This window comes from Neolamprologus multifasciatus, chromosome 22 (genome assembly GCF_963576455.1).
Source record: "Neolamprologus multifasciatus chromosome 22, fNeoMul1.2, whole genome shotgun sequence".
NCBI classification, from domain to species: Eukaryota; Metazoa; Chordata; class Actinopteri; order Cichliformes; family Cichlidae; genus Neolamprologus; species Neolamprologus multifasciatus.
Window position 1 is genome coordinate 13,471,643 of NC_140459.1, and position 26,383 is coordinate 13,498,025.

Consider the following 26,383-nt stretch of genomic DNA (forward strand, 5'->3'; position numbering starts at 1 on the left):
GTAATCAATTTGTGAGTTGCTTCACGATAAACTAAGCCGCTAATTAATTTGTCCTATTTTCTCTGGGAAAATAGTGCAAATGCAAAAAAAAATGTAAGCAGCCGTGGAACCAATTGTCGCTTCATAAAGTATTTTATATTCAACTGACTCGTTTTTTTCCTGCTACAAACACTTTTTTCATCAATGGCATGAAATCCTGTACTGCTACTGCTTAGAGCTGCGTTTGATGATATGAAAACGTACAAAGCACAGCACAGACTGTTTTAACACATGTAAAAGTATTTTCAACATTTTTTAACTTAAAGGTCAATGTATACAAAAATCCATTCAGACAAACACTTTAAAATAACTCTGGTGTCATTAAAAACCCAACACTGGATAGTTAGGGGTTAATAACCATCTCTGTACAGTTCTCCTCCTCCTCCTGGTTTAATGTTCCTTATAAGCATCACAGACTGGCTCCACGCCCAACTTTATTCTTATGTAATCGAGTCCGCCCTCTGCTTTCAGTCTCGCTGGCATGCTGAGGCACCTCCATGTGATAGCGAGGTCAGCTAAGGCCAGCTAAGGTGAGTCACTTGTAGTAATAATGTTGCTTGAAGACACCGAGCTGTCTTGTGTAGCTGGGCTGCCACATGAGGAGGAGGGCGGAGAACTCTCAGGGTGCTTCCGATTGTCATGTGCTCTCCTGCTACATAAATATGACGGCCTGCTTAAAGTGCCAGTCCTGCGTGTAAACTCGTGTTCAGAGCTACAGCTGTACCCAGCTGCTTTGTCTGCTTCTTCCTCTGGAGTTTTCTGTTCTGTACGGGATCCGCGCCAACACGTGGAAATGGTGTCTAGTGAAGAGGCAGCATGGCAGCTCCCGTGTTTTCCGTGCTTGGCTGGGACTTTGCCAGCCTCGGTAGAGTCTGGCCAGCTCAGTTTTCTCTTCTGCAATGGGAGAGCAGAACCAAAAATAACAACAAATCAAAGCCATCTTGGAATAGAATTAAGAAGAAAAAGGACAATAAAGCAGATGAGGTTGACCTTGGGGAGACTCTACTAAATACTAAGATGCTTTCTAATCATTTTTAAATGTACATTAATTTGCTTTTTTTCTCCTTCATTCCTTAAAATAATACTATTACATTAAACAACACTGTCACAGATATGGTGACATCCAGGAGGAAGCTCACCTTTACTGGGATGTGGAGCTGATTTTGGCTCCAGTGTGTTGCGACTCTGGGTGTGGTGGTCTTGTTTGGTGTGTTTGTGGATGTAAACGCCTCCCGAGGGAACCACATTTTGAGCAGCATCTCTATTTGCAGCAGATTCTGAAGATATTTCTCACTGCAGAAACAAAAGAATTGTACAATTACCCTGTGGGGTAATAGGGACAATGATAACACTGTTCATGCTGTTAACACTGCTATTAATATTAGGTTTTCTTTTTAATAAAGTTATTGTGAAAGGCATTTTAAGTGTTTATTAAACAGGACAATGTGGAGAGAGGGTAGGAGCAGTAAGGACTATAACCTTTGACATTTCGATCAGCTGCTCAACCAGGTGAGCATTAGGTATCATTTTTGGTGGACTTACCCCATTTCAGGTTTCTGTAGGATTCCAAGAATCCTCTGCAACCTGTCCATAGCAACACTCTGCTGGAAACTGGTTAAGCCTATCAAAAACACAAGCAGGTACCTGGATAAAACTACCAGATTGGATGCACTAAATAATGAAGATCGTTTAGGATAATGGTCAGACACATACCTCGGTCAAATCGGCCAGTCTTTAAACCATGAAGCAGCTCGAGGAGAGGATGGATAAACCTGTGCAAATCTGCACACTGTAATATTAAAGGCAATAATAAAGACTGTTAATATAACTAAAATCTGATATTTACTAAAAGTTAATACAGCTAAAAACTTAAGACCTAAAGATTCCAAAAGAAAAGTGCTCACCTTCTGAGCGAAAGCGATGTCCCCTGGTGTCACTGATGACGATAATGTGTGGTCTTCATGAGAAGGGGCAGAGCCTGGAGGTTTAGTTGTGTCAGAGCACTTTTCAGACCGGTCACACTGAGATCTCAAACGCAGCTGATTGGTATGAGGAGGTAAACCAATGTAGCTTCCAGAAAGTGAGATTCCTTCATCGGCGGAAGGCAACTTTCCAATCCCACTGTCCCCCTCTCCCTCTGAGAAGGCTTCAGCCTCATCTTCAGTCTGCTCGGTCTCACTGAGCAGAAAGCTTGGAGTGGAGGGTAGCGAGTCATAAGATGGCCATTTGGAGGAAATACCTAATGAATTCATCTGTGGAGACAGTATTGAGGAAATTCTTATAAATCAAGATTATGAATAAAAGTAAAGTAATCAGTAGCACAGCAAGAAGATCCAGGGTTTGAATCCAGGCTTTTTGCATGTTCTTCCTATGGGTACACTGGCATCCTCCCACACTCCAAAAACATGAATATTAGTTAACTGGTGATTCGGCCATAGGAATGAATATGAGCAAATCTGTGTTAGTCAGTTAGATAGACTGATAACACGTCCGGGGTGTATCCCACCTAGGGCCCTGAGACAGCTGGGATAAACAGAAGAAAAAAGATGACTGGAGAGTAAAGCAATTTTCTTCTGGGAAATCTGCTCAACTTCCTAAGAAGTTGTATCATAAGAATCTGTACAAACAGTACAATACGTTATCAGTAACCTACTCACCTCTTTTGTGAAATCTTTTGTGGTCCAAACCATAGCATTTATAACACATTTACATACTCATTTTTTACAGTGTGATGATGCCAGGATCATTTACACAGGAGGTTATATTACCTTAAACAAATGATCAGTTTTGATGCTTCTGGGGATACATCTCTGAATTTTATGTCTCTTAGTTAGCCTTAACATACCTGCCCTTCAGCATACAGTTAAGAGTCAGGCAAAGAGTCTTTTTATTGTTACTTAATAGAAAACTTTGCATTTTACTGCTATTCAAATAATATTTTATCACAGTCTTAATGTTTTTACTTTGGCCAAAGACCTGGATTTGTTTGGTGGGCACCAAAATGTTTTAAATGCACATAAAATAGAAGATCACTTGTAACATTAACATGAAAAAAATACAAGGCGCCTTAGTTATAATAGCTGCGTATTTGACTGAGTAATACAGTCATTAAATTAAAATTCTATCCATATGTTACTATAAAACACTTATCAGCCCTCATGTGACTGCAATGCTGCAGCACGATGATTTCATCACTTTTATGCAATATCTATTAGAAGTGCACTTGTTGCCAAGAACGTGTTCGCAAATTCTCCGCAACCGCAATAAAATCCAGAGGAGGACAGAGCCAATAACGATCAACTCTGATAGATTATGACCCTGGAAGAACACGAAGGCCCTTCGACCGACGCAATCGCAGTTATTCACTTTAAAAAACGCGCAGTTCAATCGCACGAGCCCCCTTAAAATTTCGCCTGTTACATAAAGTTTGTTATAGCACGTGTTGCTGCAAATGTTAGTTGCCTTGAGCTTAGTTTGTTTATATCTGCACTAGATTTTTTTAATCACTGCCTCTTAAGGCTGGATATTACGTATTTGATTTTAATGGTTAAAACTGAAGACATATGGGAATCTGATTTATGTAAGGACACACATATGTGTACGTCTGCAGCTGATAAGCTGGTAAAACGCAATCATCTTATATACCAGTTATAACATGTTTGCGATAACTGGGAATAGTCTAGAAAACCGTATCTTACAAACTCGGTGATTGTTACCTGAAAATGTTTTTAAGAAAGAGCATAAAAGCAGTATTAATGCCGTTTTCATTCTGTAATTAATACCCGTGGTCAACCAACTAACTGGAAATTTGCTATGTAAAGGTGTAATTGTAAAAAGTTACTGTTTAGTCTATCTGAGGTAAAAATAAAACGCAGGCTTTATATAATAAGTGAGGAGCCACCTTTCCTTAAAAAACGTTAAAGTGTAGGGAAAGGACGGAGCTTCTTACCTTTTGGACGGAGGAGAGTTGGACTCTTAAAAAAGGACAGCTAGCGCTATTTGAACTAGTTTAAAAAAAAATAAATCAAAGCTCACAGAGGGGACTTCCACAAAAACTAACGGCTCTACTTGTGAGCACAGCTGTAACTCCTCTTAGCCAGTCCCTCCTCGTTTCTGCTACCTCCGCTCGTGGCGTTTCACTTACATTGGGAGCTCTCCGACCCGCACGCGAACTACCCACCGAGCGCAACGGCCGCTACACGTGCTAGAGCCTGTACGGAGCCGCGATTGGCTGAGCCCAGAGCTGCTCTTTTCCTCATTGGCCGAGAGGCTTGGCCAATCGGCGGGATGCACAACGTCGGTTGGTTGGTATAAGCGTTTGGATCCCTCCGATCCTTCAACGGCCGCACGTGTGGTAGGTGTGGATGCAGAGCGAGAGGAACAGCACGAGGCAACTGGCATCTAAAATGTTGATATGCAGATTGAGTCACATTATAGAGCCAACGCGTAATAACAGACCACGCTGCTGGTCCCCGCGCGCACACGCACATACACGTACACACACACCTCTACACTCTGGAGTCTTCTCCTTTTTCAGTGGGGGCTGCACCTCCCTCCCCCCCTCCATACTCTGTCCACATTCTTCCAAATCCGTCATGTTACTTAACTGAAGCTCTCCAATAGGCTTGCATGTGATGGACCAAGACACCCACGTCACTTGATTAACATCATTAATCAGAGAGAGAGATAGAGAGAGACATGCACAGTTCACAGCAGGGTCTTTCCGAAGAAGATTAATATTATTTAAAGGGATTTTGTGTCAGTCTTGCGTTGATAACTTGCTTTCTGGGGTCACCTGCCAAGATAACACCTGAACATCTTCCATGCATACAACAACAAACCAAACCACTAATTGGGAGATTTAGATTTAAATAAGCATGCGATAAAGGTCTATTGAAGCAACAACATAATGTTGGCTTCAGATTACAGTGCAATCTAATATAACCTTTATTAAAATAAACTCTAGAAACAATAATTTTATTTATTATTAAGTTAATGTCAACAAGCTGGACAAGATAAGAAGATGTGGCAACATAGGCCTATTAAAGCCACAGAGGGAGAGAGAGAGAGCCCATTGGAAGGCAGGCTTACATAATTATGTAATAAGATATATGCTTGAGGAGTGAATCACTTGTGTCACATGCAAAAACAAGGGCTGTTAACCTGCAAGTGTAGGTGGGTTTAGTTGATTAAAATAGCTTTTGCAGACAAAAAACAAATGTTTATGATGATTTCGGTACAACACGGGGAACAGGTGAATAACATTAGAGGTGTGGCTTAGTGAAAAAAAGAGAGTGACATAGAAAGCATGGCACAAGCCAGATTCAGCACTGCCACAACTCTGGGTGTGGTGGAGGGAGTCAAATAGAGTTCAAAATCTTTTATTATACCGTTCAAACAAAAGTGATGCAGTCCCATTGTGAACAGAATGCCTAAATTACGTAATTTAACCTGGACCAATGAGAGCGCAGAGTTCCCAGGCAGTGCGTGCAGGTTCTTTATACAAATCAGCAGATCAGTAATGCTCTTTTTATGGCACATTGTCGGTATCACTCTTGTCACACTGGTTTGATTCATGTTCCTAAAGTTTGCACAGGTACACTTAGTTCCAGACTTTTTGATTGCGACACAGGTACTGTAACCATGCAAACAGCACCAGCCATCAACTGATAAAGAAACCGTGCAAACAGTGGAGCCTACTGCCAGTAGCTGTCTATGCAGACAACTGAAGAATTATAATTGAATCAAGGATGCAGATGTTCAACATATGCATGAATGTTCTAATAGCTTTGGCCAGGCATGTTTTCTTTAAAGCTTATCCCCCATTGGGCTATAAAAGTATTTGACACGAGCTGCACTACAATTAGACTTCTTAAGTGTCACTGTTGGCTGCTGGTTCAAATTAGAAGCCATGGGTGGCAACATATATTATTCTAAGTGTTGACATGTCCTCTGTGCAGTCGATACTTATGAGTGGAAAGGAAGCTGGCAGTGTGTTTATGTGGGGTGCAAGCCAACAAAAGTGTTTGCGCCTGTCTCGGTGATATTACTTTACCAAGTCTGCTGGATGCACAGTCTACATCATAAAGAAAGCCACAGATTAAACCTTAAAATAAAAACTGAACTATGGACCAATCACCTATCACTTAATACTGCCTGTACCCCATCTGATCCACCTCAAATGTTCAATTCAATTCAATTCAATTTTATTTATATAGCGCCAAATCACAACAAATGTCGCCTCAAGGCGCTTCATAGATACAGAGAAAAGCCCAACAATCATATGACCCCCTATGAGCAAGCACTTTGGCGACAGTGGGAAGGAAAAACTCCCTTTTAACAGGAAGAAACCTCCGGCAGAACCAGGCTCAGGGAGGGGCGGCCATCTGCTGCGACCGGTTGGGGTGAGAGAAGGAAGACAGGATAAAAGACATGCTGTGGAAGAGAGACAGAGATTAATAACAGATACGATTCAATACAGAGAGGTCTGTTAACACATAGTGAGTGAGAAAGGTGACTGGAAAGGAAAAACTCAATGCATCATGTGAATCCCCCGGCAGCCTACATCTATTGCAGCATAACTAAGGGAGGATTCAGGGTCACCTGGTCCAGCCCTAACTATATGCTTTAGCAAAAAGGAAAGTTTTAAGCCTAATCTTAAAAGTAGAGATAGTGTCTGTCTCCCGAATCCAAACTGGAAGCTGGTTCCACAGAAGAGGGGCCTGAAAACTGAAGGCTCTCCCTCCCATTCTACTTTTAAATACTCTAGGAACAACAAGTAGGCCTGCAGAGCGAGAGCGAAGTGCTCTAATAGGGTGATATGGTACTACAAGGTCATTAAGATAAGATGGGGCCTGATTATTTAAGACCTTGTATGTGAGGAGCAGGATTTTGAATTCAATTCTGGATTTAACAGGAAGCCAATGAAGGGAAGCCAAAACAGGAGAAATATGCTCTCTCTTTCTAGTCCCTGTCAGTACTCTTGCTGCAGCATTTTGGATTAACTGAAGGCTTTTCAGTGAGTTTTTTGGACATCCTGATAATAATGAATTGCAGTAGTCCAGCCTGGAAGTAATAAATGCATGAACTAGTTTTTCAGCGTCACTCTGAGACAGGATATTTCTAATTTTAGAGATGTTGCGCAAATGGAAGAACGCAGTCTTACATATTTGTTTAATATGTGCGTTGAAGGACATATCCTGGTCAAAAATGACTCCAAGGTTCCTCACAGTGTTACTGGAGGCCAAGGTAATGCCATCCAGAGTAAGAATCTGGTTAGATACCATATTTCTAAGCTTTTCAGCGCCGAGTACAATGACCTCAGTTTTATCTGAGTTAAGAAGCAGAAAGTTAGTGGCCATCCAAGTCTTTATGTCTTTAAGACATTCCTGCAGTTTAACTAATTGGTGTGTGTTATCTGGCTTCATGGACAGATAGAGCTGGGTGTCATCTGCATAGCAGTGAAAATGTATGCTATGTCTTCTAATGATGCTGCCTAGGGGAAGCATGTATAATGTAAACAGAATTGGTCCTAGCACTGAACCCTGTGGAACTCCATAATTAACCTCAGTGTGTGAAGAGGACTCTCCATTTACATGCACAAATTGGAGTCTATTAGATAGATATGATACAAACCACTGCAGTGCAATACCTGTAATACCTACAGCATGTTCTAATCGCTCTAATAGGATATTATGGTCAACAGTATCGAATGCTGCACTAAGGTCAAGAAGGACAAGCACAGAGATGAGTCCACTGTCAGAGGCCATAAAAAGATCATTTGTAACCTTCACTAAAGCTGTTTCTGTGCTGTGATGAACTCTGAAACCTGACTGAAACTCTTCAAATAAACCATTCCTCTGCAGATGATCTGTTAGCTGTTTGACAACTACTCTTTCAAGGATTTTTGATATGAAAGGAAGGTTGGAGATTGGCCTATAATTAGCTAAGACTGCTGGGTCTAGAGATGACTTTTTGAGTAAAGGTTTAACTGCAGCCACCTTGAAGGCCTGTGGTACATAGCCGATTATTAGAGATAGGTTGATCATATATAAGATCGAAGAATTAATCAATGGCAGGACTTCTTTGAGCAGTTTTGTAGGAATGGGGTCTAAAAGACACGTTGATGGTTTGGAGGAAGTAATTATTGAAGTTAACTCAGAAAGATCAATTGGAGAAAAAGAGTCTAACTTAACATCAATGAAACTAAGAGTAGCTGTAGATAATATTACATCTGTGGGATGATTATTGGTAATTTTTTCTCTAATGATAAAAATTTTATTTGTGAAGAAGTTCATGAAGTCATCACTAGTTAACGTTAAAGGGATGGTTGGCTCAAAAGAGCTCTGACTTTTTGTCAGCCTGGCTACAGTGCTGAAGAGAAACCTGGGGTTGTTCTTATTTTCTTCAATCAGTGATGAGTAGTAAGCTGTTCTGGCTTTGCGGAGGGCTTTCTTATAAAGCAACAAACTATTTCTCCAGGCTAAATGATGATCCTCTAAATTTGTGACACGCCATTTCCTCTCCAGATTACGAGTCATCTGCTTTAGGGTACGTGTTTGAGAATTATACCACGGGGTCAGGTACTTCTGATTAGAGACCTTAGTTTTCACAGGAGCTACAGTATCCAGAGTCGTACGTAGTGAGGAGGTGAAATTATTAACAAGATAATCGACCTCTGTTGGGGTAGCGTTCAGATAGCTGCTCTGCTCTGTGTTGGTACAGGGCATTGACGATGATAACAGTGGCTGGATTATATTCTTAAACTTAGTTACAGCGCTTTCAGAAAGACATCTACTTTGATAAAGTCCACTCTCCACTGCTGCGTAATCAATTATTGTAAATGTAAATGTTATCAAGAAATGATCAGACAGGAGAGGGTTTTCAGGAAACACTGTTAAATGTTCAGTTTCTATGCCATATGGTAAAACAAGATCTAGAGTGTGATTAAAGTGGTGGGTGGGTTCTTTTACATTTTGAGAGAAACCAATTGAGTCTAACAACAGATTAAATGCCAAGTTGAGGCTGTCATTTTTAGCATCAACATGGATGTTAAAATCACCCACAATAATTATTTTATCTGAGCTCAGAACTTAATTAGATATAAAGTCTGAGAAATCAGACAGAAACTCTGTGTAAGGCCCAGGTGGACGATAGATGATAACAAGTAAGACTGGTTTCTGAGTTTCACAGCTGGGGTGGACGAGGCTAAGCATCAGGCTTTCAAATGAATTAAAAGTCTGTCTTGGTCTTTCATTAATTAATAGACTGGTGTGAAAAATTGCTGCCACACCGCCCCCTCGACCTGTGCTTCGAGATTTCTGGTAGTTAGAATGACTCGGGGGTGTTGATTCATTTAAACTAACATAATCATCCTGCTGCAACCAGGTTTCTGTAAGGCAGAGTAAATCAATTTGTTGATCAATTATTAAGTCATGTACTAACAGAGACTTGGAGGAGAGAGACCTAATATTTAATAATCCACATTTCACTGTTTTACTCTTTGGTTCAGATGTGGATACTGTATTGTTCTTTCTTTGTAAATGTTTAAGTTGTTTGTTGCTGGTTTTTAGTTTGTTTTTTGTCTTTTTGGAAGCAGACACAGTCTCTATGGAGATGGGTTTTTGGGGGGTAGCAGGAGGAGAGAAGCTGCAGAGAGGCGTGTAAGACTGCAACTCTGCTTCCTGGTCCCAACTCTGGATAGTCATGTTTTGAGGGGTTTAATAAATGTGTCCATATTTCTAGAAATGAGAGCTGCTCCACCCAAAGTGGGATGGATGCCGTCTCTCCTAACAAGACCAGGTTTCCTCCAGAAGGTTTGCCAATTATCTATGAAGCCCACATCATTTCTGGGACACCACTCAGACAGCCAGCAATTTAAGGAGAACATGCGGCTAAACATGTCACTCCTGGTCTGATTGGGGAGGGGACCAGAGAAAACTACAGAGTCCGACATTGTTTTGGCAAAGTTGCACACCGATTCAATATTGATTTTAGTGACCTCCGATTGGCGTAACCGGGTGTCATTACTGCCGACGTGAATTATGATTTTATTGAATTTACGTTTACCCTTAGCCAGCAGTTTTAAATTTCCTTCAATGTCGCCTGCTCTGGCCCCTGGAAGACAATTGACTATGGTTGCCGGTGTCTCTAGCTTCACATGTCTGAGAACAGAATCACCAATTACCAGAGTTTGACCCCCAGCGGGTGTGTCACCGAGTGGGGAAAAACGGTTAGACACATGAACGGGTTGGTGGTGTACCTGGGGCTTCTGTTTAGGACTACGCTTCCTCCTCACCGTTACCCAGCCATCTTTCCCCAGCTGCTTGGGGTCTGCCGGGGAACAGCTAGCGGGGCCTACGCTATCTTCGGCTGCACCAGCTACAGGGGCCTGGCTAGCTAAGGGTGAGAGCAGGGTGCAAAGCTGAGTCTCCAGATCAGTAATCCTGGCCTCCAGAGCTGCAAATATGCTACATTTGTTACAGATATCATTACTGCTAAAGGAGGCCGAGGAGTAACTAAACATCTGACACAATGAGCAAGAAAGTGCAGAAGGGACAGGTGAAGTAGCCATGGTGCTAACGGGTCGGCTACGAGCTAAGCTAGCGAAACAGTACAGAGACAGTGAGTGAATACTTTGGCTATAAATTAGGTAGTGAGTACAGAGAAAGTGTGCTTCGGATGAAGCACGTGAAGATTATACTGTGAAAAAAGAATGTATTTAAAAGTTGTTAATTAAACTGCTAAGCAAATAAGCTACTCAGAAACACCACTGTGTTTGAGCAGGAACAGGAAGCGATACTATACCACAGAGCGAGCGAACACCAAGTGACCTTGAAACCAAGTGACTTGGTTTCAAGGTCACTAATGACATTTCAAGGTCATTAGTGACCTTGAAATGTTGTTGGAAGAGCTTTTCTCTTATTTTGATTGAGCCTTGTTATCTATTACCAATGTTCCCCAAGTAGTGACTGCTGCCTGTGCGTAGTTATACGTGCCCAAATACACACAGGCGTGTTTGTTTGGCAATCTTTGTAATAACCAAACATGATACCTCCCAAACCCTTAGCCTAACCCAGGGATTCCCGAGAGGTGTGGCGAGGCCTACTGGTTTAACTTGGAGCAGGTCCAGGTATTCCTTCGGATCTTGTAAACATCCTGTGAAAGAAAACCCCCGATCCAATGTTTGACCTAGTCCTGCAGTTGTCGACTGGTGGGAGTTTTGAAGCAGCAGAGGTGGTTAATAAAGGTGGTAACATATCAATATAACCACCTTTGCAGATGGCTCCATTCAGTGTGGAGCAGCAGGCCTACTCTGACCTTACAGTGCAATCAAAAGAACCAAGGTTAGATATGATTCTTCCTTTTATCATTCCTGGGACAAATAATGTCAGTTATTCACTAATGTCGTTTTCAAAGGAGTGTACTTGTGACCAAATACCCCAGTTTACTCCAAATCTCCCCTGACAATAACATCAGCCCAAAGCTGCACGCCAGGAACTTCATGGCATGGTTTTCATGACTGAACAGCTCCTGTAGGGTGGCCCAAGTAGTATATATGTTTGTAGCTATGCAGACACTCACTATTTTAATTTGGCCATGTTTTACACATTACTCTGCCAGCATGGAGTTAAAACTCGCAGCATTGTTTAACAAAATCACCAGTAACAAACTGTAGCTTTGGATGATCTGCAGGACAGTTCCATGGGAACAAAAAGTAGTTCCAGTTAACCCTCCATAACAGTTACATTTTTTTCTGCTTTTGAGGGAAATTTGTAAATTCTGCGAGGATTAGAACCAAAATGCTTTTCACTACTGTTAGATCCACTAGTCATACAAATTAGCGTATCCTTTAAAAACAGTTATGTTGTGAGGATAGTCAACCTTTTACAGTGTGAAATATACGCAGGTCATCTGTCAGAGCTCTCCTCTCAGTCCTTACAATGCCACCCACTGCCTGAAGACAGAGGACAGGATATAAACATGACCTGGTAACCTCTGAGACAAGTAAGCGTGGTGAAAATGTTTAACTTTCCCTGTGTGAGTGAGGAGAGAGCAAGTGCACACATCAAAGCCCCCTGCTGGAAACAGCCGAGACAGACGTGAGCGGCCGACGCGCCTCGCTTAAGCAGCATTGCAGGAGGTGGCCGACATTGTCGGTGGACATTAACGCCACACTGTGCATTAGTGACCTTGAATTAATTTACAGTACGATGCTGCTGAGCCAAGACCTCATTCACACACACACACACAAAAACCCAAAGCATCGGCAGCATTGTTTCCTTCAGAAAATGAGGTTGCGTTAAACTACTTCCAGTACCATATATGGGCAAAAACATCACCCAATACACACAAAGCAGAGTTTACAGAATACACCAGTTTGTTATCCAAATAAAAGATCAACTGTGATAAGTCCTAAGTGTCTAATTTATTAGAAATGTTCAAAATGGAGACAATTACATCACATCTTTTGTGTTTACAATGTGACAACATAAACACCACTTTTGTCTGTGTTTGCCTGGTCCTTTAGGCTCAGGCAGCAGCATTATGTTGGTCTTGTTTGCTTCTTTCAGCTTTGCTTCCCCAGTTTTATCCAGTCCATCATTCCTTTTCCAACAGGAGTCATCTCCCTAGCAGCCGAGCCAGGGATCTTCTCTGTTTGTCCTGGAGATAAAGGCAATTTTTCTGGCCATCTCCGTGTGGTATATACGCCTGCAGTTCTCAAAGTTCTTCCGCTGTCGTTCTCGGCAGGGCTTTTCGTAGTATCGTTTGCGCTTCACTGTGTCAACAATGCCATCCTGAGTCAGAATCCTGGAGTAAACAGAAAAAAACATGTGAATAGATTAGACTTAGTAAACAGAAAGAGCAGTAAAAGGGACAGAAATGTAGTCCCAAGTGCATCGGTTCTTATTAGATGTCAGCCTCTGCTTATAAGTGCTTAATATGCTAAAACCATTACGTTTTTATTTATGGGTTGTTTTTTTTTAGACTAATCGGTAACTCCCCCAGACAAAATGTCAAAATGTAAGAAGTACAGCAGGGAACATTACGTTTTCAGAGTCTGAGGGCATGCAAACACAGTCAGCTTCTAATGAGACTGAAGCACTGATTAATGGGTAAACTGTAACTAGAACTGCACCTAACCACAGCACAAACCGTAACTGGCTCCCAGCCATAGGATAAACTGTAACTGGGACGTAATGCCAAGATAAACTGTAACTTGTTCCTGACCACAGGACAACATATACCCTTTAAATATGTATTTAAAATAGTCCAAATAACAGAGAGGACCAAAAATAAATAGATCTTGAAATGTTAGTCCTTCAAAAAATTGTGCGTGCTCTGCTTTTGGATCCAAATAAACATTTAAAAATTAATCATCTTGAGCCATAAAATCTATGCAAAAATAATGTGCAAAAGTCTTGGGCCACCCCTCATTTCTTTATATATTTTGCTAGTAAAATGGAGAATAGTTGCAGTGATTTACTGGCCATTTCTCAGCTAAAAGGGCAGAAGGATCTCTCAAGTTCTGTGTCAGGTCTTTGCTGGATTTTTTCAATTTTTGAAGGACATGACAGATATTCAGATATTGTCCATTTGCTGTAGATAGGTTTATAGGCCTGCAACCTCTCCACTTTTTAAAGAGGACACTGCACACCATGTTGAGATAAGCCAATTTTCTGGCTAATTGTGCTTTGTGACTCACTTTATTGGAGAAAAAAAGACATTTTTTTGTGTTTTCTTTGCCATTTTCCATAAAAGATAAAAGTTACTTTTCAGTTGCCCACTTGTCAAATTTTAGATTATTAACATAAAACTGAAGATAAATATCTATCTACCTGTATATTAGGTACCACCTGTCTCAACATTAAAATGAAAAAAAAGAAATCATTAGTTTAAAAAAAAAAAAACATTATACAGAATTGATCAAGGTGCATAGTGACTAATTTGGGTTTACTTAAAGTTATAATTATTTTTGTACTTTTACTGCTAGAACTTTACATGTAGTGTTTTAATTTGGAAAAGCGCATTTTACAGATAAGTACTGCTACTTTTAAGTTACTTTCAGATCTAAAACCTTCTTCTACTACCATGCAGTACAGTCTTTTAGCAGTTCACTATACAGACTCTTGTGCACTGTAACACCATCTGTATCGGGGCAAAGGACTCTGCACAAAGGCTGGAAGATCATGGCTAATGTCTTTTAAAATCAGTCCTTAACACTGTATTTATTCTTTATGATTTTCTCAGGAGTCACACAGTTAATTCATGGTCCCGTCCAATTCCCCACTCCCCACCGAGAAAAAAACTAGAATTCTCCCTGCTTTTACTACTTTTACTGCAATTTTAAGTCGAATTTGAGTTATGCTCTTTAAAAACCGCGAATGATGCTAGTATGGGGCGATCGTGGCTCAAAGAGTTGGCAGTTCGTCTTGTAACCGGAAGGTTGCTGGTTTGAGCCCCGGCTCGGACAGTCTCGGTCGTTGTGTCCTTGGGCAAGACACTTTACCTACCGCCTACTGGTGATGGCCAGAGGGGCCGATGGCGCGATATGGCAGCCTCGCTTCTGTCAGTCTGCCCCAGGGCAGTTGTGGCTACAACTGTAGCTGCCTCCACCAGTGTGTGAATGTGAGTGTGAATGAATAGTGGAATTGTACAGCGCTTTGAGGGTTTCGAAAAGCGCTATATAAATGCAATCCATTATTATTATTAGTAGTAGTAGTATGCTTAAAATACGCAGACTTTAATCAATTTCAATTTAAACGTGTAGTGAATTCCGCTTCTTGATTACATGTATATCTTAAAAATTAAAAATTAAAAAAGCCTCAGAAAAAGCGTATTCTGTAAACTGTGTTGTCCCCACTGCGCAGGCGCAGCTCTGTGACATTGAGCAACAAGCTAGCCTGGGCCGTTAGCGCGTCTCTGGTCGGATGACAAACACATCTGACAAACAAAGTTAAATTCAAAAACCTCGCAGTGACCTGTTTAAAGTCTTGTACGCGGCATCCACATCCCCGTTTTGGACCATCACCGTCCGGGAAATGAAGCGAAGGTGTCTCGCCATGATGAGACCGGTGCTTGCTCAACTCTCGTTCGGCTGTAAACGCCTAACGACAAAAGGTTCCGGACACAAGAAGCGCCGCATAAACACAAACACTAGGGGGCGTTTGACTCAACCGTTTTAGTAAATGGCATCTGTCCCACCGTAAAGGCTTTTCTGCCTTTTTTCCCCCTCCCAGATATTTTATACTAAAATTAAATTTTCAGTTATGTTCGAGACTCTACTTTACTTTAAAAGACACGTATGCTTCATAAACCCTTTTGTCATTTTGAAATATTTCTTAAAGGTGAAAACTTGAAGTGAAAATGTATTTATGGTCGTCTATCTTCACATCCTCCTTCACTTTATCCCCGAATCTCCTTTGTGGGCTTCCTCTTTCCCCCCTGCCTGGCAGCTCCATCTTCAGCAACCTTTGCAAACATATCTGCTATCCCTCCTGTGCACGTCCAAACCATCTCAGCCTTACCTCTCTAACTTTGTCTCAAAGTCACTTGACCTGAGCTGTCCTTCTGATGCACTTATTCTTGTGTATCCTGGCCTGTCTCAATAAAATCTTCAACGTCTCCAGCTCTGCCTCCTACAGGTAAAAACAACACCCTTTTAGTTTTATTTACGGTATTTAATCTTTTATCCAATGAACTTTCTGACTCCATGCTGTTGTTAATATTTGTTATTTTGTTATTTTGACGAGTAATGATGCAGGAAAATGCTCTGTTCTACTTATGTTGGACCTCACGTCAGCTTTTGAGACTGTTGACCACTACATGCTCCTTGAAAGGCTAAAACACTGGGTGTATCTGGAACTGCCTTTGAGTGGTTCTCCTCATACATCACCGATCCTTTTCTGTGGTGGTCTCCAATTTTAGGTCATCCTCTACCTCCCTTATGGTGTCCCTCAAGGTTCGGTTTTGGGGCCTTTATTGTTTGTAATATATCTTCTCCCCTTCCAGCATATAATGGGCTCTTTTGAGGAGATTTCTTATCACTGTTATGCTGATGATATTTCTTTTAAGCCCCAGGATTTATCTAAGCTTCAGCTTCTGAATGACTGCTTAGATTCTATCAAACGTTGGATGGCTGCAAAGTTTCTCCAACTCAACAAGGGGAAAACTGAAGTCCTCATGTGCGCTCCAGACAGATTATTATCCCAGACAGTGAAAGCCCTTGGTCCTCTCTCGGTCTATGTTAAATCCTCTATCAGGAATTTAGGTGTCACTTTTGTGAATTCTCTGGTTCGTTAAGCCCTATTTTATCTCGCTCTGAACTGGAGATTGTTATACATCCATTTATTTCCTCACGCTTGGACTATTGTAACTCACTGTTTATGTGTCTAAGCAAAGGTTCTCTGGATCGTCTGCAGGTTGTGCAAAACGCTGCAGCTAGGCTTTTGACAAAATCCTCTACGTATTAATATGTGACACCATTGCTATCTCAGCTACACTGGCTTCCTGTTGAATTCAGAGTCCATTTTAAGATCCTGGTCTTGACTTATAGAGCTTTGCATGGACTGGCACCAGCCTACATCTCTGATCTGCTACAGCCCTATGTCCCTAGCAGGTCCCTGAGGTCATCTGATCAGGGCTTACTTGCTATAAAACAGACTAAGATGAGAACTAAGCTTTTGCCACTGTGGCCAATAGCCTGTGGAACTCTTCCCCCCAAACCTTAAGAACTGTGGACTCAATAGTTGTTTTTAAAAAACAATTCAAAACTCAGTTCAACTGCTTTTGGTTAATTTTTGCCTGTTTTATATTGTCTGTTTTTACCTTTTTATGACTTGTTATCTTATGTGCTGCACTTTGTGACTCTGTCTAGAAAGGTGCTATATAAATAAAATATTATTATTATTATTATTATTATTATTATTATTATTATTATTATTATTATTATTATTATTATTATGACAGAGTATATATGCATTGATGGATGCTGATTAGTTATAGAACCCATGCACACATGACTGTGTGCATGGGTTCTATAACTAATCAGCATCCAGCATCCATCCTTCACAGCCTCCACCCAGGAACTACACAGCCACACACACACACACACACATACAAATAAAATAATCTGAATTAATCAGAGAGAGAAAATCAAACAAACAAACAATCATGTCTCTCTAGAGCAGGGAACCAAACTGCTGCCATTAGAGGCTGTATAAAGTGAGATAGCTTTCAGGGGAATCACAGCTTCATGGAGTTACATCTGTTGTCATAGCAGCAGTGAGAGCAGTGTCCGGTGTTATTCTTTCATCAGGGCTATTCTCCTCTCGTTCTCCTCATCCCCTGTGCTCTGCTGTTGTCCTCTGTCTGAGGTCAGCTAGCGGTGAATGCTGCTGTGTGTAAGGTGGATCTAATTAATCTGCCTTTTCTCTACATAACATTGCAGATGAGGTCAACTCCCATGTTTCTGTAACTCTATAGGCTACTGTATCTGCATGGTGCCATGGGGAGGAATGCTTAGACAGCCCGCACAGATAACATCATGACTCCTTTTGTTGGGTGAATGCAGTGCATCGTGTTTCCAGAGGCATCCCGTCTCATCCAGCGCTGCTGAAACCTTCTTGGCACTGAGTCACACTCTCTCTCTCTCTCTGTGTGTGTGTGTGTGTGTGTGTGTGAGAGAGAGAGAGAGAGAGAGAGAAACATAAAATGGACGTTTGCATCTACAAACTCTGCCAGTAAGTTTCATCCACATTCGAGTGTTATGATCACACACATCCAACTGATGATACTTCTGTGAATATTCAAATTGTTTATTTATTTATCAGTTTCTGCTGATTTCTGCTGATTACTGTCATTGCATTGCCCAACCTGCGATCACATTAATTTAACCTGTTTTTAAATTATTATTTTGTCTGTTTTCCCATGCACTCTCTTCTTCATCGCACTTGTACACTGTGTTTGGTTTGGATTGTTGAACCCAGACATTTAAACTCATCCACCTTCACTCTCTCTCCTCTTTGCATCGTTACTGTTACGTCTGTCCACTCTCACAACAGATCACAATGTTGTCTGTGAACATTATAGTTTGTGGAGACTCCTTCCTGGCCTCGTCTGTCTGCCTGTCCATCACCACCACAAACAAAAGTGGCTCAGAGCCGATCCCTGATGTAATCCCACCCCCACCTTGAAACCAACTGTCACTCACGCTGCACACCTCCTCACTGTCTCACTGTCCTCACACATGTCCTGCACCACCCTCACATATTTCTCTGCCACTCCTCACTTCCTCATCAGCACCACAGTTCCCCTCTTGGCACCCTATCATACGATTCCTTTAGATCCACAAAGACACAGGACAACTTCTTCTGACCTCCTCTCAATATATTTAATGCACAACAAACCAAATGTCTCTAAATGTGAATGACCTTTTTTTTATTGTGTTCTTGTATAAAGCAACTATAATTGTGGTTTGCATCCAAAGGAAAGGAGCATTTGAACTGTGATTCACTGAGCAGATAGTAACCAGCCCCTGTCCAGTTCAGATTAAGACCGAGTGAGATGATAATATAAGTTTTATCAGGTATATTAAATATAAGCTTTTTCATTCACATAAATAAACCAGTTATCAGTGAAACATGAGTCTTATTGGCCACAAAAACAGTCCCGGGCATGTTTCAGCATCTCCTTTCCTCACTTGTTGGTTGATTCTGTTCATTCTTTTGCTTTGCTTTGATAGTTATTGCTTTAGATTTTGTCTGCGTTGATCACACGCACACCAGGCCACCCTCTCTGTTTATGTAGTCCTGCGCTGCTCTTGTGCTGAAAGAAAGGGAGACACATTTTTAATGGGCTATTAAGCCTTGTTTTTGCTGGTCAGATGCACTTGAGTTTAAACTGGGCTCTATGTGGACGCTGGATTAAAATGAGTTTGACACTCATGCTCTAAAGTTTTAATTGCAGGGTGGCAATGCCGATGGCATGTTCCTGGATGGATGCCTCCAGCTGGCTGTTTTATCTTTTCCTTTTTCATTACCAGCCTTTCCAACCCAGCTTTGGAGCTAAACACATTAACCTGATATCTGATTTCACATTCCAGCCCTTTAAAACCAAACACCCTTGCTTCTTAAATAGTGCTAAACTTAATAAGTTTCAGTCACTTCGATCCTCATTCCATGTTTTTTTATTATCAGGAGCTCTTGTCAAATATCTGGGAGTAACATGGTGCCATCTTAAAAACAATTAACGCTTCTATTTAATATCCGAGCTGGCAGCCCATCAACATCAAAGGACTTACTGGAAGTGAATTCTCCAGCTCTTATCCAAATCTTTCACCATGCTGACAGAGGTGGAGGGTAGACTTGGAATCGGGGAGCGAGGGGGGAAAGTCCCTCCCTGCCACTGGCTTCTGCATTGGCTGGACCGGCATCAGATCCAGGCGAGCAGTCAGCCAATGAATGGAGGCTCAGATGCAGGCAGAGGAGACGACTTTACCAACCGGTGAACGCGGGAGGACAGACATATAGAGAAACAGTGACTGCGACCAGAATAGGCTTATAATCCCCTGATAATCCACTAATATTAATTTCTGCAAGTGCTTGCACAGAAATGGAGAATAAAGTCACCGATTTCTCTGGAAAATGGAAAATGAAGTCTTCGGAAAACTTCGAGGAACTTTTGAGAGCGCTTGGTGAGTGAATGGATTTTTTTTTTTAAATTATATTTGGACCTTCGCATCAATTAGCTCATTTAATTTGCTTTCTTAAAAAAATGCAGAATAACTGTATTTATGTATTACAAAAGAGGAACATCTAATTTTTAAGTATAAAAAAATATTTACACGCGGAACGTTAAACATGCATGTTTTGCACTGATTTTAATCATGAACTGTAAAACAAAAAGGAAGGAGGTGGGATGCATCTCGATTAAAAATAAAAAAAAAGTCCTGTCAGTCATTTTGGCATTATCCGTTGGGCTCAGAAATCAGCTGGAGAGCCGAAGCGGTCTGAAGTGGCTCTGCATGTGGCTAAACTGGCTTGCTCCTGCATAGTGGCTAATGTGGTCCTGGGAATATTGGTTCTGTTAAGCCACACAGGCTTTCTACTGAAAACAGGAGTGAGAGGTCAGGCCAGTGCCATCCGGTGGCATCCCTTAAAAACGTGAAGACAAATATCCTATGGAGGACGATGAGACTAGGCTCATCTGTGGCAAGCTCCTGCTCATGCGGTTGTAATTAGAGCCACTGTAAACGGAACTAAGCCTCGACATGGGCCCCAGCAGGCTGCCAGGTCTGAGACTGACTTTCCTACAATGCCTGGGGCCTCTCTGGGTTAATCTAGGGCTCTGTGTGTGTGTGTGTGTGTGTGTGAGAGAGAGAGAGAGAGAGAGAGAGACTGAGCGCCTGCTGCTTGTGTTATGCATGAGCAAATCTGGTCTGAATCAGATTTTTTGCGGTGTTTTTTTTAATCACTGAAGCCAGTCCAACTCACACAGCAAAAGGTTACATCCACAATAATTTACATCTCTACTCACAACACTTCCATAGCGCTATTCATTCAACCTTTTCTTTTCTTGCTGTATTTCTACAGAACAAAAGTCACAAAGTGCTTTATAGAAACATGGAAAATGATACAAAAGAATAGATGGGACTACTAGAGGAGTTTAAACTGATGCAAGTAAATAAAAATGAGGTTGCACAGGTGGGTCTTCTTGAGGGTATCAACAGTGTCTGCAGATTCAGTTTAAGGACTAAAGGACACCCCCCACCCCCCCAAAAAAACAAAAAAAAAACCAAAACCCCAAAGCACAATTTTCTTTGCTCTTCATCCTGGACCAGGTACCATCAGGAATATTTTCTGGTTGAAAAAGCTCCCTAATATAGAGATATGTCTGATCACAGTGATCACCAAAATCTTAAACTGAACCCAGTGTAAAGAAATCAGAAGTGGTGTCATATGGGACCTGGTGAGAAACCTTCCAACTTTAGCAGATGTGTTCAGGCGAAGGAATAACACATTACCACAATGAAATAAGAAGCCTGTATAAATATTTCTATTTCAGATTGAGAGACAATATTCACTTGAATGACTTTGTTAATATTTGGGTGGCTGTAGCTCAGGAGGTGGAGCGCGTTATCTACTGACTGAAAGGTTAGTGGTCTGATCTGTGCTTCAGTCTCCAAAGTATCCTGGAGCAAAATACCAAACCCCAAGTTGCTCTCCAATGGGTTCATCAGAGACGGAAAAAAGTGAATGGTTGAATAAAAAGCTCTATAATAAATATAAAGTGCTTTGAATGGTCAGGTAAAAAAAGAACTGTATAAGGACCAGCCCATTTACCATCGCTCTTTGAGAAGTACATCAAAGAACTGCAAAAAGAAACCTCCACACCTACCCCAAAAATGACTGCAGAGACTCAAAAATGACAACAAAAAGAGAGACGCAAAACTGCAAGACACATTAAGATGGATTCATTTTCTACAGTTTTTCCAGTTGTCTATGCACACAATGCGTCATACCTTATCTGATTCTTATCTTCAGTGATCACTATTAGAAATATTTTTCTAGAAAACCAGACTCTTATCTCAAATCTCAAAAAAAGCTGAGGATTACAAACCGATTTCTTTGAAAAGTGGCTCAGGCTGTGAGGATGAACAAACTTCAGGTTGTTTTTCATTTGACAGGCTAATGAATTACTTTTATTTTTGCAGTGAACTGTGCCTTTAACAACAGAAATAAGTGTTTTCATACCAGTGGGTCTGTATGTTGTGCCTTGTTAAGAGGAAATCCCATGTGCTCTTCATTAGCAGGAACCATTTTCTGAAGCTTACCATATGTCTGTGAGATTAATGCTCTTGGTTTTTTACGTCATTCACTATAGCCTGCATGTATAGACTTGAAAGAAATGAATCACAATGAACATTTCACTGCTTTATTTTTTCAGACTTGGGTTACTGTGTGGCAATGCAACAACGCGGACTGTTTTGAAAATGTTTAGGCTTCCAGAAATGATTTCGTGCATAACCTTTGTTGTGGAGGAATCAGACTGGAAAGACAGACAATATTTAATTTTGGTGAAGGGTATGCAATAAAACTTGTGTCCTATAAAGACGTTGTGAAATTAGCAGAATGTGGGGAAATCAGAGTAAAACATGCATGCCCTTCAGATAAAGTTTGCCTGTTTAAGCTGAAAACCACTGGCACCCACAGCTATGATTATACTCATTCCCCACTGTAAAGACCAGCACTGCACAGCTCTGGTTTCACATTTGGTCTGTGTGTCTGTGCTCAGGTGTCAACGTGTTCTTGAGGAAGATTGCAGTGGCAGCGGCCTCCAGCCCGGCAGTGGAAATCACCCAGCAGGAAGAGACTCTGTCCATCAAGACATCCACCAGCGTCCGCACCACCAATGTCTCCTTCACCGTGGGTCAGTCGTTCAGCGAGACCACGGTGGATGGACGTCCCTGCACGGTACGTGTCTCTTTACTTCAAATTAACCAAAAAACACAAAAACTGTGTAATGTTAGTACATGCATACCGGGATTTGGCCAAGGACAGCATAACTAGCCCCAGCTCTGTGCAAAAGAAACATATGGAAATAATTTCAGTGCAACTCGAAGAGATCTGTTTTTCATCTTCATACCGAGTGGGTGATGAAGGACAAGCCGTGAAAACATTTTGACGTGCACCAGCCAGCACACTGAGCTCCGGTTATGACCAAACCTGAACTTTGCTATAACTTCATTCAGGCATTGATACGTTTTCTCATGTGAATCCCTGCAGAGTTTTCCCAAGTGGGAAACAGACAGAAAGATCAGCTGCGAACAGACTTTACAGAAAGGCGATGGGCCGAAGACGGCGTGGACCCGAGAGCTGACCAATGATGGAGAGCTCATACTGGTACGTGCAATTGGAGTTAAAAAATAAGTACAAAATGAAACAGTGCTATCAATTAGAGTCTCAGTGTAGATATTTTATGACCCCCAAGTAAGATTTGAATTCATTTTCAGCTTCCAGGAAGTAATACATTCATAAAACCCATGTTTTACTCACAAGAGGACAAAGAACACGTGTCAAATGTCTAAAAGGAGATAAATATTGGCTCATTTTGAATTTCATAACAAAAACATTGTCTTGCTGAAACATGCAAGGCCTTCCCTGGAAATGCTGGATGGGAGCATATGTTGCTGTAAAACCTCAATGAGCCTTTCAGCACTGATGATGCCTTTCCAGATATGCAAGCTGCCAATTTCACAGCCCGCTGATTTGCCTCCATATCAACTGCGATGCAGAATTTTGAACTGGGCGCTGATAACAAGCCAGAAAAGTCCCTTTGCTCTTAAGTCTGAAGGATGTTGTGTCCATGTTTTCCAAAAAAGAATTTCAAATTTCGGCTCGACTTACTAAGGAAAGGTCTTCCGCTTTGCCCGAGTCCAGTTTAAATGAAAAGATGCCTGTGTTTGTGCATTAGAGGGCTTTAATTGGCATTTGTGGATGGTACAGTGAACTGTGCTCACAGACAGTTATTTCTGAAAGTGTTCCTGAGCCCATGCAGTGATTTTTATAACAGAATCATGTCTGTTTCTAATGTGATGCTCCCCGACCACAGGCCATGTTAATAATACAAACTACAATGATGAAATATTCAAAGTTTATTATTATATTATTCTGAAATTATTCCACAATTCTGTAGACTCTAGTGTACGTCTGCTGAAATGTTTTCCATTTCAGAGTGGTGTTGACCAGTTACGGTTAGAGCAGGCTGTGCTTGAATGGAGGTGAAAACTACAGGTGAAATACATTTAAAGTAGGGAATTTGCCCCAGTGTGGAGTACACAAGGGCTATGTCAAAAGGATTATATCATAATTTGTAAAAAGACATAAAGAAATCTGATGTCCCCTGATGTTTGTTTCACCCCCAACCCTAACCACCCCCTAAGACTGGTTCTGCTGGAGGTTTCTTTCTGTTAAAAAGGAGTTTTTCCTTCCTGCTATCGCCATACCTGATCGTTGGAGTTTTGTGATTTGGTGCTGTATAAATTGAATTCAATTGAAGCTTGCCTTTGTGTGTTCAGTTTTATGTTTTAAAAATGTTTATGCATTATGATGTTGGTTGAATATACTGGGAAAGTTCAGCCTCTTCAGAGATGTAATCAAGAGACTGTCAGCTGCTGTCCTAACAAAGATTTCACTTTCTTATCGGCTTTTCAAAGGTTTATCCACACTTTTTAAGAATGACCAGTGTACAGAACTGGAAGTATTGATGGTTTCAGATTTTGCAGATAAAGCAGACATGTATTGCTACATGAGAAAAAACATTATATTTTACTTAAAACGACAACAATCAAAATTCTCGAGGAAAGTCACCCATATTAGTGGGATTCATCTTCTAAGCACCATGAATCTAACAGTTTTTTCTTCAGTCCTGTAACTACCTTTAAAAATCTCTGTTTTTTCCGTTGGGTAAAAGAAATTTTGACAAAATAAGCTGACTTTAAAGACATCCTGCTGCAGGACACCTGTTCTCAATCTTTTTCTTGCTGACTAAATCGTTGTTAAACAGCTTTAAAAAAGAAAAACATGAACTGTGTCTTATCTGTGTCTGTTGCTGTTTTCTTTCAGACAATGACTGCCGGAGATGTTGTCTGCACCAGAGTTTATGAGAGAGAATGAAGTTTGTTTTTTTTCCCCCAGGACTGTCATACAATACTTCTGTTTTGTGCCTCACGCATGGTTTACATTTACTCGCCTTGTTTTTCTTCTTCTTCTTCCTCTCAGAGAGTCGTGTTGGTCAGGTCAAACAGTGCTCAAAAATGCTTCAGCTGGTATTGTTTTTATAACAGTAAACTTATTCATTATGTATCATACTACATTCCTTTTTTTTAAAAAAACAAATAAAGCTTTATAGCTGTGTCTAAATCTTTTTTAAAGATGTTAATAAACAGTTTTATATAAATCTGATTTCTTTTCAAGCTCTCATTCTTTATGTTGTCCCCTCCCGGCACCTCCTATTCCCGTCTGCATATCACTTTACATTACTGTCTGCCATTTGTACACCCTTTCCCCCAAAAGCTGTTTCCATTTGCAAACCCTTGTCCTCTGTGTGCTCTCTTTCATCACTACAATATGCATTTGATTAGTTTGAAAACTCCCAAAGACAATTCATATTTCATAAACTCTGCTTTGAGAGACACTTGGCAAAGATGAGGGGGAAAGAGGGAGTGGAGAGGAAAATGAAATGAGTGAGGGGAAAGGGAGAGGGTGGCCATGAGAACATTAGTTAGCATCAGGACAGTTCATACACTCTATGCTCCGCTTTCCAGCTGTGCCTACATGTAGAGCATGCTCATTAAAAACTCCCTGGCTTTCTTCTCTCTGGTTCTGTGCCCAGTTACAAAGTGTTGACCGACTTCCTGTTATGTTGTGCTGGGACACTTCCAGCTATTTCCTCTCTAAAATATAATTTGTCACCATATTGGGGTGCGAACAAAACGAGAGCCAGTAGTTAACAACAAAAGTCTACCCTTTGCTCACCTAAAACTCAGCAGCGTGGTTTAGTCTGAGCCTCACCTTGCTGTGAAAAATGGACCTCCGGGGTCTCAGGCGCTTCCTGAGAAGAGAACAGCTATGGTTCACAGGCAGTGATGGTTTTTCCAGGTTTGCAAACAGTGTGCAGACAAGAACCCCTCTGAAGTGCTTCCCAGTTTATATACACATTGCTGAGCAAGCAGCAGGTGGACTTGGCCTCCTTTAGGATGACTGTCATTAATAACCTCAGTGGAAACGTGTGTGTATTTGGAGGAGAAAGTATCGAACCTTTTACTCAAGTACAGCCATGCACCTTATATTTTATCTCTACTAGGACTACCCTTGTCTCTTTTCTGAACTGAGGGGTTTCTGTCATATTTCAAGTCTGCTTTGAAAACAAAATGACTGAGTGTGCATAAGATTTTTTTGACTTTTCGATCAATCCTGATCATTCATGAGAAGGTTTGGCTCTAATTCATCCCAAAGGTGTTCTCTTGAGTTGACTGAGTCAGCACTCAGTACAGGCCAATTCCTTTCACTGGAGTTAAGGGGGCGAGCCCCACTTCTAAAAAATAACATCCCTGCACTATAATCGCCCCTCTACCAAACTTTACACTGGGCACAAAGCAGTCAGACAAGTACTGTTCTCCTGGCAATCACTAAACCCAGACTTGTCCAACAGATTGACTGAAGGGAAAGCGTAATTCGTCGCTCCAGAGAACACGTCTCCACTGCTCTAGAGTCCAGTGTAGGTGTGCTTTACACCACTGCATTGCACTTGATGATGTAAGACTTGGATGCAGCTCCTTGGAAAC

At 41.2% G+C, this 26,383-nt stretch overlaps 3 protein-coding genes across 3 annotated transcripts; 1 reads left to right on the plus strand and 2 right to left on the minus strand.

Moving 5' to 3' along the window:
* Window positions 1–113: 113 nt before the first annotated feature.
* On the minus strand, window positions 114–4,257 carry ciarta (circadian associated repressor of transcription a). Its single transcript, XM_085147575.1, has 6 exons — window positions 3,989–4,257; window positions 1,944–2,291; window positions 1,753–1,828; window positions 1,582–1,660; window positions 1,179–1,332; window positions 114–933 (listed from the first exon to the last, which is right to left on the minus strand). The coding sequence occupies exons 2-6, from the start codon at window positions 2,289–2,291 to the stop codon at window positions 565–567; spliced, it is 1,026 nt and encodes a 341-aa protein (XP_085003701.1). The 5' UTR covers window positions 3,989–4,257; the 3' UTR covers window positions 114–564.
* Window positions 4,258–12,447: 8,190 nt separating this feature from the next.
* mrps21 (mitochondrial ribosomal protein S21) lies at window positions 12,448–15,176 on the minus strand. Its single transcript, XM_085147580.1, has 2 exons — window positions 15,021–15,176; window positions 12,448–12,849 (listed from the first exon to the last, which is right to left on the minus strand). The coding sequence occupies exons 1-2, from the start codon at window positions 15,101–15,103 to the stop codon at window positions 12,669–12,671; spliced, it is 264 nt and encodes an 87-aa protein (XP_085003706.1). The 5' UTR covers window positions 15,104–15,176; the 3' UTR covers window positions 12,448–12,668.
* A 4,249-nt stretch (window positions 15,177–19,425) lies between these two features.
* On the plus strand, window positions 19,426–26,131 carry crabp2b (cellular retinoic acid binding protein 2, b). The gene is made up of 4 exons (XM_085149339.1): window positions 19,426–19,732; window positions 22,333–22,511; window positions 22,824–22,940; window positions 24,663–26,131. The coding sequence occupies exons 1-4, from the start codon at window positions 19,651–19,653 to the stop codon at window positions 24,711–24,713; spliced, it is 429 nt and encodes a 142-aa protein (XP_085005465.1). The 5' UTR covers window positions 19,426–19,650; the 3' UTR covers window positions 24,714–26,131.
* Window positions 26,132–26,383: the final 252 nt, after the last annotated feature.

Coding starts and splice junctions, on each gene's coding strand:
- ciarta (XM_085147575.1), bottom strand. CDS start 2,291: ATGAATTCATTAGGTATTTCCTCCAAATGGCCATCTTATGACTCGCTA. Junction 1,661..1,752: donor GACTGGCCGATTTGACCGAG/GTATGTGTCTGA, acceptor TGTTTTTGATAG/GCTTAACCAGTTTCCAGCAG. Junction 1,333..1,581: donor CTACAGAAACCTGAAATGGG/GTAAGTCCACCA, acceptor TTGTTTCTGCAG/TGAGAAATATCTTCAGAATC.
- crabp2b (XM_085149339.1), top strand. CDS start 19,651: ATGGAGAATAAAGTCACCGATTTCTCTGGAAAATGGAAAATGAAGTCT. Junction 19,733..22,332: donor GGAACTTTTGAGAGCGCTTG/GTGAGTGAATGG, acceptor GTCTGTGCTCAG/GTGTCAACGTGTTCTTGAGG. Junction 22,512..22,823: donor TGGATGGACGTCCCTGCACG/GTACGTGTCTCT, acceptor GAATCCCTGCAG/AGTTTTCCCAAGTGGGAAAC.
- mrps21 (XM_085147580.1), bottom strand. CDS start 15,103: ATGGCGAGACACCTTCGCTTCATTTCCCGGACGGTGATGGTCCAAAAC. Junction 12,850..15,020: donor GCGTACAAGACTTTAAACAG/GTCACTGCGAGG, acceptor TGTTTACTCCAG/GATTCTGACTCAGGATGGCA.